This window comes from Leucopleurus acutus, assembly GCF_964270905.1.
Source record: "Leucopleurus acutus genome assembly, chromosome: 6".
In the NCBI taxonomy this organism is placed as follows: domain Eukaryota; kingdom Metazoa; phylum Chordata; class Mammalia; order Artiodactyla; family Delphinidae; genus Leucopleurus; species Leucopleurus acutus.
In genome coordinates, this window is record NC_139149.1 from 110,385,795 (window position 1) to 110,397,997 (window position 12,203).

Genomic DNA, 12,203 nt, shown 5'->3' on the forward strand with positions numbered 1-12,203 from the left:
ATAAAGTAAAATGATTTGTAACAGCTCAAGGTGAACATTTTAATGCTTTGACGTTAGCGTTATAAAAAGCTTTATGGAGTTCATTTCAGTAGTGTTGCTGAATTTCCTTTTCTTACAGAGATAACTTGGAATGGTTAGCCAGAGCCACTAACTGGGCAAAATTTACAGCCACGGCCAGTTTGGGTGTAATTCATAAGGTAATATATACCGATCACTGTGAGCAGGCATCAGAACAGAAGCAATTTTCCTGGAGTTAAGAAAAAAACTAAAGTTTACTATAATTCATTGACAGGTACATTTTGTTAAATTGGGTCAGTCCTCATACAGGGAAGGATAAAGTAAAGAAGAAATGTGTGTTTGTTTTTTTTATAAAAAGTGGAAGCCTTTTTCCTGTGAAGACTAGCTAAGACATTTCTCAAAATGAATTGAAATAAGTTATTTGCATTATCTAAGATGAATTTGGGGAACTGTTATAAAACAAGGAGGGGGTGGGAATTGCAGCATTTGTTTCTAACCAGGATGTGACTGGGTCATTTAAAGGCTGTCTTCTTGTGTGAGTGATAAAGTTGCTTAGGAGAGAGCCCCACTTCCCCCTTCACTCTGGAGAAAAAGCAATAATCATAGAAAATATTACATCTTCTTTTCTCTAACATTCTTTTACTGACACCTTTGTGGTGGCTCAAATTTACAGGGTCATGAGAAGGAAGCATTACAGTTAATGGCAACATATCTTCCCAAGGACACCTCTCCAGGATCAGCCTATCAGGAAGGTGGAGGTCTCTATGCACTAGGTCTCATTCATGCCAATCATGGGGGTGATATAATTGACTATCTGCTTAACCAGCTTAAGAATGCCAGCAATGATGTAAGTATTAGAATGGCAAAATAAATTCCCATTACTTAAGAGTCCAGGGAGGGCTTCCCTAGTGGCGCAGTGGTTGGGAGTCCGCCTGCCGATGCAGGGGACATGGGTTCGTGCCCCGGTCCGGGAAGATCCCGCGTGCCGCGGAGCGGCTAGGCTCGTGAGCCATGGCCGCTGAGCCTGTGCGTCCGGAGCCTATGCTCCACGGCGGGAGAGGCCACAACAGTGAGAGGCCCGCGTACCGCAAAAAAAAAAAAAAAAAAAGTCCAGGGAAACATTAAATTTGCCAAATTATTTCAGTGAATAGAAATTTTGTAGGATTCCCAAACCAGTACTGTTCTCATTGAATCTTTTCTTTCTTTCTTTATTTGGTTGCATGGGTCTTAGTTGTGGCAGGCGGGCTCCTTAGTTGTGGCTCGTGGACTCCTTAGTTATGGCTGGCCAGCTCCTTAGTTGCAGCATATGGGCTCCTTAGTTGCGGCATGCATGTGGGATCTAGTTCCCTGACCAGGGATCGAACCCAGGCCCCCTGCATTGGGAGCATGGAGTCTTAACCACTGTACCACCAGGGAAGTCCCTAGAATCTTTTCTTTTGAACGTAGTTTCCTCTCCTTCTCTATAAGCTAAAATTGTGCTTCTCAGTCCTTTAAACCTTGTGTGTGAGGAGCAAAATAAAGTACCAGATATTTATATTGATAAAATATGTGTTGTATTCCCACACTTCAGAGTCTTGTTATGTTATATAAGTGACTTTAGTGATCATTTAGCCTAATTCTATTATTTTTCAGGAAACTAAAGCTCAAAGAAATTGCATGTACTCTTTTGGGAATCAGAATTCTTGCTTGTTTGAACTTCGATGGTTTTTTAAATGTAACTCTTTTGGAAAAACTTACTAAGCAGCCCTGTTCTTTTTTTAAGGAACCTTGACACATAGGATTTTAGACTTTAACTTTTATGTTAGTCTCTTTTAGAAGGTTATCGGGAGAGTAGCTAAGTGAGCCAGAAAATTCTGTCCTACTTCAGTGAAAAGACTGAGGCCAGTAGGAAGGTCTTTCTCAGCTAATAAACCCCCTATCCACAAATCATATAGTTTATACATATCTCTACCTCATTTCCTCTGTTGGTCTCAGGTAAAAATTTTCTTGTCAGATAAAACTTTTTGGTTACCAGCAATAAAACCCTCTGCTTAAACAAGGAGTTTATTGGAAGTAGCTTATTTAATTAAAGGAAAAGCTGATGAACCAGTTCTCACAAAGGTTAAGCACAGGGCAGTTCTAGGAATCTAGATAATAAGAAGTAATGGGATCATCTCTTCAGGGCACTACTGTCAGGATGAATGAACTTGAAATGTTTTTGGTCCTCAGGTCATTCCACCTAAGAAAGATTAAAATTCCAGAGGAGCATCTGATTGGCCTGTCTTGGGTCACAGGCCCACACTTTCGCTAGGGGAAGATGGGAGCTTACTTTAAGTGATGGTTCCACCAAGACTCGAACCAGTGGGGAGGAATATTCCCCAAGCAGGAGTGGGGTGCTGTCACCAATAAAAGGATACCGTACATTCAAAAGTAACAGATCACCACAAAAGTGTTCTTCAAATAAAGACTAACTTTTGGTCTTGACACCATTTTCTCCCACTTTCTTCATAACCATGAAGTTATGAAGAAACTTTTTTCTCCTTTATCTTCAGTTTCCTTCTATGCTGCCTCCCTCAGTCCACAAGCATCTTCAGGTCTCACCTATCCTAAAAAAATCTTTCCTCACCACTTGCTTCTCCCTTTTAGTTGTTGTCATCTTTCTCCTCCCCTTGTCATGTGAATTTATTAAAAGAGAGCTGTACTGTCTCCACTTTCATTTTTTTCATTTCCTTTTCAACTCACTATTATTTTGCATCAGCAAGCAGCATTCTTTTGAAACTGAAATTGGTGAGATTACCACTGGCCCTTTGTATCCTTTGATCATACTTCCTAGGCCAGCTGCTTTCCATGCCTAATATCACAACGTATTTTGAAATTAGAATGAAAGTTGGATTTTAAGTGCAGTGTACCAAATAAATGGAGCCCATCCTTTTTCTCTAGATTGTTCGACATGGTGGCAGTCTGGGCCTTGGTTTGGCTGCCATGGGGACTGCACGCCAGGATGTGTATGATTTGCTAAAAACAAACCTTTATCAGGATGATGCTGTGACAGGTAAGTTATTCTTTCCAAAGATAACAAACTCTAGGATTAATTAATGTAACTGTAATATTTGTTTTCTACCTATATTTTGTGGTCTCTTAAAAATCTAATGGATTTCTCTATTTGTAGAGAATTCTTTTTAGGAAGTATAGGAATAGATTTCTCTATTTGCCCCATTTATCAAACTCATTTTATAAAAATATGTTTTGTGATATATAGGCTTTTTAAAATGGTATGTCTTGTGTGTATGTCTGTATAACTGACTTTTGCAAATAGAAGTTTATTAGAGTGATCTGCTTGTATCCTGAGGCTGTCTCTACTGCTAGGTGATAATGTAGAAAAAATATTGCCATAATGTCTCCTTTGAAATCTCTGTAGGATTTTGTAGTGTATCCTATCAAGATTTAAAAGGAAAATAGCTGTAAATATATGGATGTACTTCCACATAAACTATTCTTTATGTCTGATGACTTGAAACAATGCTCTCAGAAGCTAATGGTTGTTTTGATAGTTGATGCTAATAGTTAGCACTTCCAATAGGATATGTTTTATTTACTTTACGTACATAACTCTTACTCTTTAATGTTTTGCTTTTCACTCACTAGGGGAAGCAGCTGGCCTGGCCCTAGGGTTGGTTATGTTGGGCTCTAAAAATGCCCAGGCTATTGAGGACATGGTTGGCTATGCACAGGAAACTCAACATGAGAAGATTCTACGTGGTCTTGCAGTTGGCATAGCATTAGTGATGTACGGGAGGATGGAAGAGGCTGATGCTCTCATTGAATCTCTCTGCCGTGATAAGGTCACATATTATTCATCCTTTTTTCCCTGCATTTCCTCACCCTCCGGTTATTATATCCAGCATTTACAGAAACACTTAACCTTTACTGGAAATTATCTTTGTTCCTATCAGAACTCTTAGGCACATTTGTTGATAAAACTTCTCAAAAGATATATAAAGCCTTATAGAATTTAGGAAAGAAAAACACTGATTAAAAGAGGTGAGCAGGGCTAATTTGAGAATTTTAAATTTAATCAAGACTTCAGTGATTTTCAAATAAGCAGATTTAGAAAAATTCTTTAGAAATATATAAGTTGATTTCTTTTAGAAATAATGTTTTGGGGATGATTTCATAATCATTTAATAAGACATAAAGTTTACTTCATTGTTTTTTCATCAGAAAACAGTGCCAATCTCTATACTTATTTATTTGGGTGAGATTTTTTTCCTTTGCCTTTTGTTTTGTTTTTACAATGGTATTGTATATGGTAGGTAGTCAGTGGTAAACAGTACTGTCCTCTGTAATCTGATAAAAACATCCACTGCTATAGTTTATTGATAAAACTAATTATTTTGCTCACCTATCAGACTACATATCTCTTCCACTCAGTGCTCAGTGGCCAAGAATTAAGTGGTAAGGTAAAAGCAAGTTAGAATGTAGAATTAGAAGCAAGCTGCTTTGTTGTTTGACAAATGGAAGTTGAGAATCATAGGGCAGTGAGTGTTGGTATTGGGCTTGAGTTTATACTTTATAAAAAGTGTGAGGCAGCATAGGCATGTTGCACAGAATATTGGGAATTAGAAGCAGTTAACTACTACCATATTAGAGTCTTTTAATTCTCCATTTGTGTAGAGAACTGCCAACCACAAAATGGTGCTCCTTGAGTTCATTTCTTACCTAAAACCAGCTCCCCTGATGGATGAAACTAAGCCCGTAGAAGTTACTATCTGAAATAAGTTGATGATTGATATTGAATTATTTCTTAGGATCCAATTCTTCGACGATCTGGAATGTATACCGTGGCCATGGCTTATTGTGGTTCAGGTAACAACAAAGCTATTCGCCGCCTGCTACACGTTGCTGTAAGTACTCTGACCTTTCTTGGATAGACATGGAAGAGAAAGTTTGCAGACGGACACTAAATGTGCTGATGACTGCACACCCACACCACATAACTATCACCAGCGGCCCCAGGTTCAGATTCTCATTCATGGAGCACAGTCAGCCATAACCTAGCGCCAGGTTCACTTAGCTTTTCAGAAGGATACAGGAAAGGATGACAGTGTGTCTATTTGAATGAAAGTCCTTAAAGTCATTTAGGAGCAACTTCTGAAACTCTATTCCAAGGGGCACCCTCATTTATAAGGGACAGGACCATGTGAATGGATCCAGGAACTTGGACATGCACTAGAACACAGCAGGGAATGACACGGAGTCTTTGGCATCATTGAGCTTAATGGAATACATTGAGCTTAGGGAATACAGATGCCAGAACAAATTAATACAAGTGTAATGAGAGTTACAACACAGAAAACTCAAACTGCGTATCAGCTGCTTCCTTTGAGGAACATGATATGTCTTCCCGTCTGCAAATAAATTGTAAAGCATTCGTCTAGGACTTCAACACACCTCAGGAGAATTGTTCCTGGGTATTCCATATTTATTGCTATGATTGTGTATGGAATTTTCCTCCCATTACATTTTCTGCCAGGTTATTATTGGTGTAAAACAAAAGCTATTGATTTTTTTAGATTTATTTTGTAAACTGGACACCTTATTAAACTCTTCTATTGTGTTTAAAAAAAAAAGACCATGTGAATGTGTGCAGCCACCCCAGGGTAGGGAAGTCTAATGAACAATAGGAACGACTTCTTTTTCCAGCCTGTGAAGTTAGCTTCCAGGTACCCCTAAGGGACATGCTCTATGACAGGAGACACATTGCACAGGAAAGCCAATGCCCATGTTTTCCAACAGGCTTTTTCCACTCAGCGTCACCCAATCCAGGTACAGTTTTTCAGTGATCAATAATGTTGCCTGATAACACAGTGGACGTTCCATATGTCTTAACCCAGTAGGTTTCTACCATCTTGGTGCTGGGAGATGGTAGACCCAAGGTCATCTTCCCATGCAGAAAGGGTTTAGAGCTATTATTATTTCTTTCTTCCTAGAGATATTCACATGACACAGTATTTATTAATAATTTATTATTTATCAGTGCAGCATGTGGTATGTTATAGATGGTTGTATTTTGCTTGAGTTTAGGACATACAGTTTTGAAAACAACATTGAAGGAATGGTTAGATTTTCAGCGTGGCCCACAAAAGCTATGGTAGAGCTGAAATAGTCTTTAGAAGTAGCCCTGCATCTTAAACTTCACCAAACTATAAAGGCTTCTAAGCCTTGAAATGAAGAAATTCTCAGATGAATTTTTCTTAATTGGGGTAAGACATTCTAATAGAGGAATACAGTAGTCGCCCCTTACCCACGGGGTATATGTTCCAAGACGCCCAGGGGATGCCTGAAACCACGGATAGTACATATACTATGTTTTTTCATATACATAACATACATACATACCTGTAATAAAGTTTAACTTATAAATTAGGCACAGTAAGAGAATACCTGAATTGCAGCATCACTACTCCTGTGCTTTGGGGCCATTATTAGGTAAAATAAAGATTATTTGAATATAAGCACTGCAATACCTCATCGATCTGATAACTGAGAGGGCTACTATGTGACTAGTGTGTGGATAGCATAGACAACTGAGATACACCAAACAAAGGATTGATTTACATCCCAGGCGGGACAGAGTGGGATGGTGTGAGATTTCATTAGAATACTCAGAATGACATGCAATTTAAAACTTATGAATTGTTTATTTCTGGAATTTTCCATTTAATATTCAGACCACAGTTGACTGTGGGTAACTGAAACTGCTGAAAGTGAAACCATGGATTAGGGAGGTGGCTACGGTAATATACTAATGAGATCTAGTTTACATTTAAATGATGTGGGCCTCTCATATCAGTTTATTCTAGTAATGTGATGAATGTAGTAATAGGATGCATGTAGTATAATGTAATTATCCTTTAAATTTTTTCCTAGGTAAGTGATGTTAACGACGATGTCAGGAGGGCAGCAGTAGAATCACTTGGGTTCATTCTCTTCAGGTAATAATTTCTAACTTCTGATTCTATTTATATTCCATTTCTATTTGTAGTTAGTAATTAAACAGAAACTAAATATCTGAGGAAGTATGTCTAGGTTCAGAGTGAGGACCATATAACATTAAAGTTAGTACTGTTCCTCTGAAAAAGAAGCCAGTATGTTTTGAGAGTCTGAGATGCTCTTTGAGAAGCAGTAGTCCTCTTCCCATGTATATTGGTAATTCAAAAGGGATGCTATCTCTCACACAGACTTGTAGAGTTCTTGAAGCTCTTTAATGAGAGTGAAAGGTATTAGGTTTTGTTTAAATGCAAAGGAGTAGAAAATGTGCAGATTTGGAGATGCCCTTGGCATTATAGTATGGTTGTGATGTAGAGGACACACTCTGAAACCAATCTGCCAGGATGAATCTTGGACCTGTCACTTACTAGCTGAGTGACTTTGGGCTTGTTACTTAGCGTCTTTGAACTTCAAATTCCTAAGGGTATAGTAATAGTACCTAAGACTGTTTTTTGACAGTTAAGTGAATTAATATGTCTAAAGTCTTTCGAACTGTATCTGGCACTAGTAAGTGCTATTCAAGTGTGTATGAGTAGTGGCAGTTGCAATAGTTGTGGTAGATGCAGTAGTACTTCTTACAGTAGTTCTTCTCTCCAATTTCATATACACTGTTTCTTTTCGCTTAGGTACTTTATCTTAAAATGCAACATAGGAAAATAAAAAGTATTTCTTTCAGCTCGTTTTTGGGCACTGCTTATTAGAGTTTACTTGTGGTGAAATTACACAGTAAAATAAGTTCTGAAGGTGCATGTAAGATGAGTTTCATGTACTTTTCATCTTTGGTATAGATTGTATATATATTTTTTCCAACAAATATTTACTCAACATCCACTGTGAACTGGTTAGAGGACCTTCTCTAAGATGCAAGATAGGAAGTTAACCATTTACTGCAGGCACTAAGTATATTTTTCCTATTGTGGATAAAAATGTTGAATAAAACAGCAAAGCACACATCCATATAACATGTTAATAGGTTTCTCCTTACACCAGTCAGTTTTGTTGAATGAGGTTGTTCAAAAGAATACTAATCTCCTTTACTGTATTACCTCTAACCTCATTTGTCTAACTTGTTCACAGAGAGACTAGAGAACTTTCACTAAATCCTAAAGTCATAGTATTTATACAGATCTACTAGTCTGGTACCTCTAAAACAGATTATGTGGTTAATTGGTTATTATTGTTTTTAGTAAATTCATAGAAGTATCACGTGTTCATTGATTCCTTTTCTGAGATCTGATAAAACCTATTTGTGTTAAGCTATTGCACATTTTTTCAAAAGATCTACAGCAGGCTCCATAGTTTAAATTTCTTGAGTCCTATCTCTTTTTGAACACTGGAATATTTAGCCACGTACAGTCCTTTTGTATCTTTGCCATTTTCTGTTTTTGCTCAGATTTGTCAACAGTGGTTCTACAATTATATTCACAAGTTCTGTTTCAGGGAAGTGATTCATTTAGCTTAGAGACTTGAACTCATTTAAGACACCCAGTCTCTTCACCTGTTTTGCATTTTGATCAGTCTTAACAACGTTACTTTCTATCTTTTCTGGTCTAAAAAGCATTCTCCTGAGACAAAAGATGGAAGCAGAATAGAAGTTGAATAGTTCTGTTTCCTTCCTGTCATCTTTGGCATATCATTTTAGCCAACCTGTGATGCTAACCTTTCCTTAATTTTGTTCTAGAGATTAGACACAATTGAAAACCAAAAACAAATGGTTTTATTATTGCTATTCGGGGAGGTTTTTTTTTAATTCTTATTGGAAAACTAGATAATTTGTATATGGAAAATATATTATTCTAGGTGTGCCCTTAGTAACTATTGGCCTGTATAAAGAATCCTACTCATCATGGTCTCTTCCTGTGTTTTATCTATTCAGTCGGCTACTAACTGTTCCTATTAGTCACTTTATATTTTATATCATATAAATCAGTCACCTAGTGTGTGTATTCTGCCACACAGGAAGTTGAGCTTTCGTGAAAACTGTTTTTCTTCCATTTTTAACCTGACAGTGTTTTGCTCTCTAATTATCAAAATTCATTTCTGCCCTTGTGTTTACTGTAGCTTACACATGTGCTCAGTTCCCAGTTTCAGCAGCAGATGTCTTCCATGAGCTGCTTTTAGGCTTTGCTAAGATCTCTACTACCTAGGATACTCAGATCCAGCTAATGAGTTGTTTTTGTGCTCATTATTTCTAAGGGACCATTCAGAGTTCTGTTGCTGTTGTTTTCTTTTTTCTTCATAATATGATTCTTATAAGAGGTAGAAACTGGAAAAGACTTTATAGGTAACTTTGTCTAAAACTTCATGGATGAAGAAAATTAAATGTAATCAACTTGTCTAAGGAGTTGCAGTTAAAGCCAAGTTCTCTAATTTTAGATTGTTGTCAATTCCCTGGAGTGATTTTTTTTTTTTTTTTTTTTTGCGGTATGCGGGCCTCTCACTGTTGTGGCCTCTCCCATTGCGGAGCACAGACTCTGGACGCGCAGGCTCAGCGGCCACGGCTCACGGGCCCAGCCGCTCCGCGGCATGTGGGATCCTCCCGGACCGGGGCACGAACCCGTGTTCCCTGCATCGGCAGGCGGACTCTCAACCACTGCACCACCAGGGAAGCCTTGGAGTGATAACTTTTAAAGGTGAAAAAAACCTTAGAAATAAAACAGTATTCCCATTTTTTTTTTGAAGAGAAGAAAATTGAATTACAAAATTGTTAACAAAACTTCCTGTTGTCATAGAGCTGAATGGTAGAACAGAAATTCAAAACAAGTCTCAGGATAGACCAATGCTTTCTCTACCATGCCTTTCCTTCAGAGCGTCTTCTTTCTGAGTGGCTGTGATAGAACATTTTTATTCTCAAATTTCCTTATTAAGTTTAATATTTGGAAAGTTTCTGTACTGTATCCTAAGAATTAGTAAATGTTTTCTGATGTGTCATCGGTTGCTTTCTTAGTGTGCTCCATTTTATCATTTCTTCCCTTTTAAATGATACTTTTAAAATAACCACAGACATTTGGCCCCCTTGAATTGTGTTTTAAGGATTTATTTCTTCTTAATTTTTAAAACTTCTTTTAAAGTGTACTTATTGGACACAAATACTGAAAACATATCAGTAAACACATATTTGTACTTCAGCAACTAAGGTGAAATTGTCTTTGTAGGAAACTAAAAATTTTCATGTGTAGGGCTTCCCTGGTGGCGCAGTGGTTGAGAGTCCGCCTGCTGATGCAGGGGACACGGGTTCATGCCCCGGTCCGGGAAGATCCCACATGCCGTGGAGCGGCTGGGCCCATGAGCCGTGGCCGCTGAGCCTGCGCGTCCAGAGCCTGTGCTCTGCAACGGGAGAGGCCACAACAGTGAGAGGCCCACGTACTGCAAAAAGAAAAAAAAAAAATTTCATGTATATTATCTCCTTTATTCTTAGGATAGTCCAGGGAGTTGTAGTGTTTTCACTGTTTCTTTCTACTGGTATTTGTGGGTTATATGTTCATAATCTGTATGATAAAAATAGAAAATTAAATTGAAAAACATTCTTGCCAAGTTGAAATGAACCTAGTGTAATTTTAATCCAGTAAATAGGTGATTCGTGGGTCCATTGTTATTAGTCTAGTCAGCAGATTTATTGTCACTACTCTGTACAGTACTGTGCTTGGCATTGACTGAAAACTCAGTTGGAATTGAACAGAATCTGAATTATTTCATCTTCACATCGGAAAGGAAAATGAAGAAAGAGGCTAATAGAAGTATTAGTTTTTATATACTTGTTGAAATTAAGTTGCTATAATGGTGAACAAGGTGATGATCTGATATAGACCTTTCTTAAAATTAGATAGGGCTTCCCTGGTGGCGCAGTGGTTGAGAGTCCGCCTGCCGATGCAGGGGACACGGGTTTGTGCCCCAGTCCGGGAAGATCCCACATGCCACGGAGCGGCTGGGCCCGTGAGCCATGGCCACTGAGCCTGCGCATCCGGAGCCTGTGCTCCACAACGGGAGAGGCTAAAACAGTGAGAGGCCCACATACCGCAAAAAAAAAAAAAAAATTAGATAATCTTTGATATCCGTGATCATCTTTGCTATGACTTAAGCTTACAATATAACACTAAATATTTCTCAATTTATACATTAATTTACTTGCAGATATGGATGGATCTCACAAGATCAGAGGGAGATTCTTGGTGCAGATACTTTTTAGACCACAAAAAATGGTTTCTTGAATAGAAATATGTTGTATCATCATAGGTCCTTAGCATTTGAAGGAACCCTAGCAATCAGATAGTTACCACCAAATGTGTAAATTATCTTTACAATATCTCCATTCACAATTTTGTATCAATTTGATACATATTCTCTGTGTGCTGTTTTCTGTTTCTGCCTCAGTGTCTGGATGCTGTAACTTCCTTTAGTTTTGTTTTTTTAATTCTTCCTTCTATCTGCATCTTTGTTTTCCCCTCGCATTCAATTAACAATAATAATGGGGCTTCCCTGGTGGCGCAGTGGTTGAGAGTCCGCCTGCCGATGCAGGGGACACGGGTTCGATCCCCGGTCTGGGAAGATCCCACATGCCATGGAGTGGCTAGGCCTGTGAGCCATGGCCACTGAGCCTGTGCTTCCGGAGCCTGTGCTCTGCAGTGGGAGAGACTACAACAGTGAGAGGCCCGCGTACTGCAAGGAATAAATAAATAAATACGGAGTAGAGTGAAAAAAATTTTTTTCAAAATTATTCTTCTAAATAGGTACAATCTATTCCTTTTCTTTGAAGGTAGAACTATTAAAGAGAGTCCCTTTGTTGCCATAGCAGTGGTTAACTTCGAGATTTGCTTTTAAATATAGATTTCCTTAAAATGTTTTAGAATAGAAATATCAGTTATGTATCAAAATGCTAAAAATTTTGTGCTGTGTTGTACTTTTTCAGGAATAGTTTATATTGGAGTTGTATTTCTTTTTCTAGAACCTTCTGGAAATACTAGAATGATCTCATTAACTAGCTCTCAGCTAACTGTAAGCAAGGAATTTTTTTTCAGGAATTGAAGCTGAACAGCTTAAAGGTCTTATAGTTAATTCTGTGGGTGTGCATATGTTTAAGCACATACACAAATTTGAAGTCAGTATAGGGCATGTGGGAAGATATTCCTTCTAATCTAGATTGTCTAGGGATAGAGCTT

At 38.1% G+C, this 12,203-nt stretch overlaps 1 protein-coding gene across 1 annotated transcript in view; it reads left to right on the forward strand.

The window, feature by feature from the left end:
• PSMD1 (proteasome 26S subunit, non-ATPase 1) overlaps nucleotides 1-12,203 on the forward strand; it is a 105,196-nt gene that overhangs the window by 19,697 nt on the left and 73,296 nt on the right. The window contains exons 11-16 of the mRNA XM_082841761.1: nucleotides 119-197; nucleotides 692-865; nucleotides 2,938-3,049; nucleotides 3,643-3,839; nucleotides 4,806-4,901; nucleotides 6,928-6,992. Coding sequence (XP_082697887.1) covers nucleotides 119-197; nucleotides 692-865; nucleotides 2,938-3,049; nucleotides 3,643-3,839; nucleotides 4,806-4,901; nucleotides 6,928-6,992 — 723 coding nt within the window. The remainder of the gene's footprint in view (nucleotides 1-118; nucleotides 198-691; nucleotides 866-2,937; nucleotides 3,050-3,642; nucleotides 3,840-4,805; nucleotides 4,902-6,927; nucleotides 6,993-12,203) is intronic.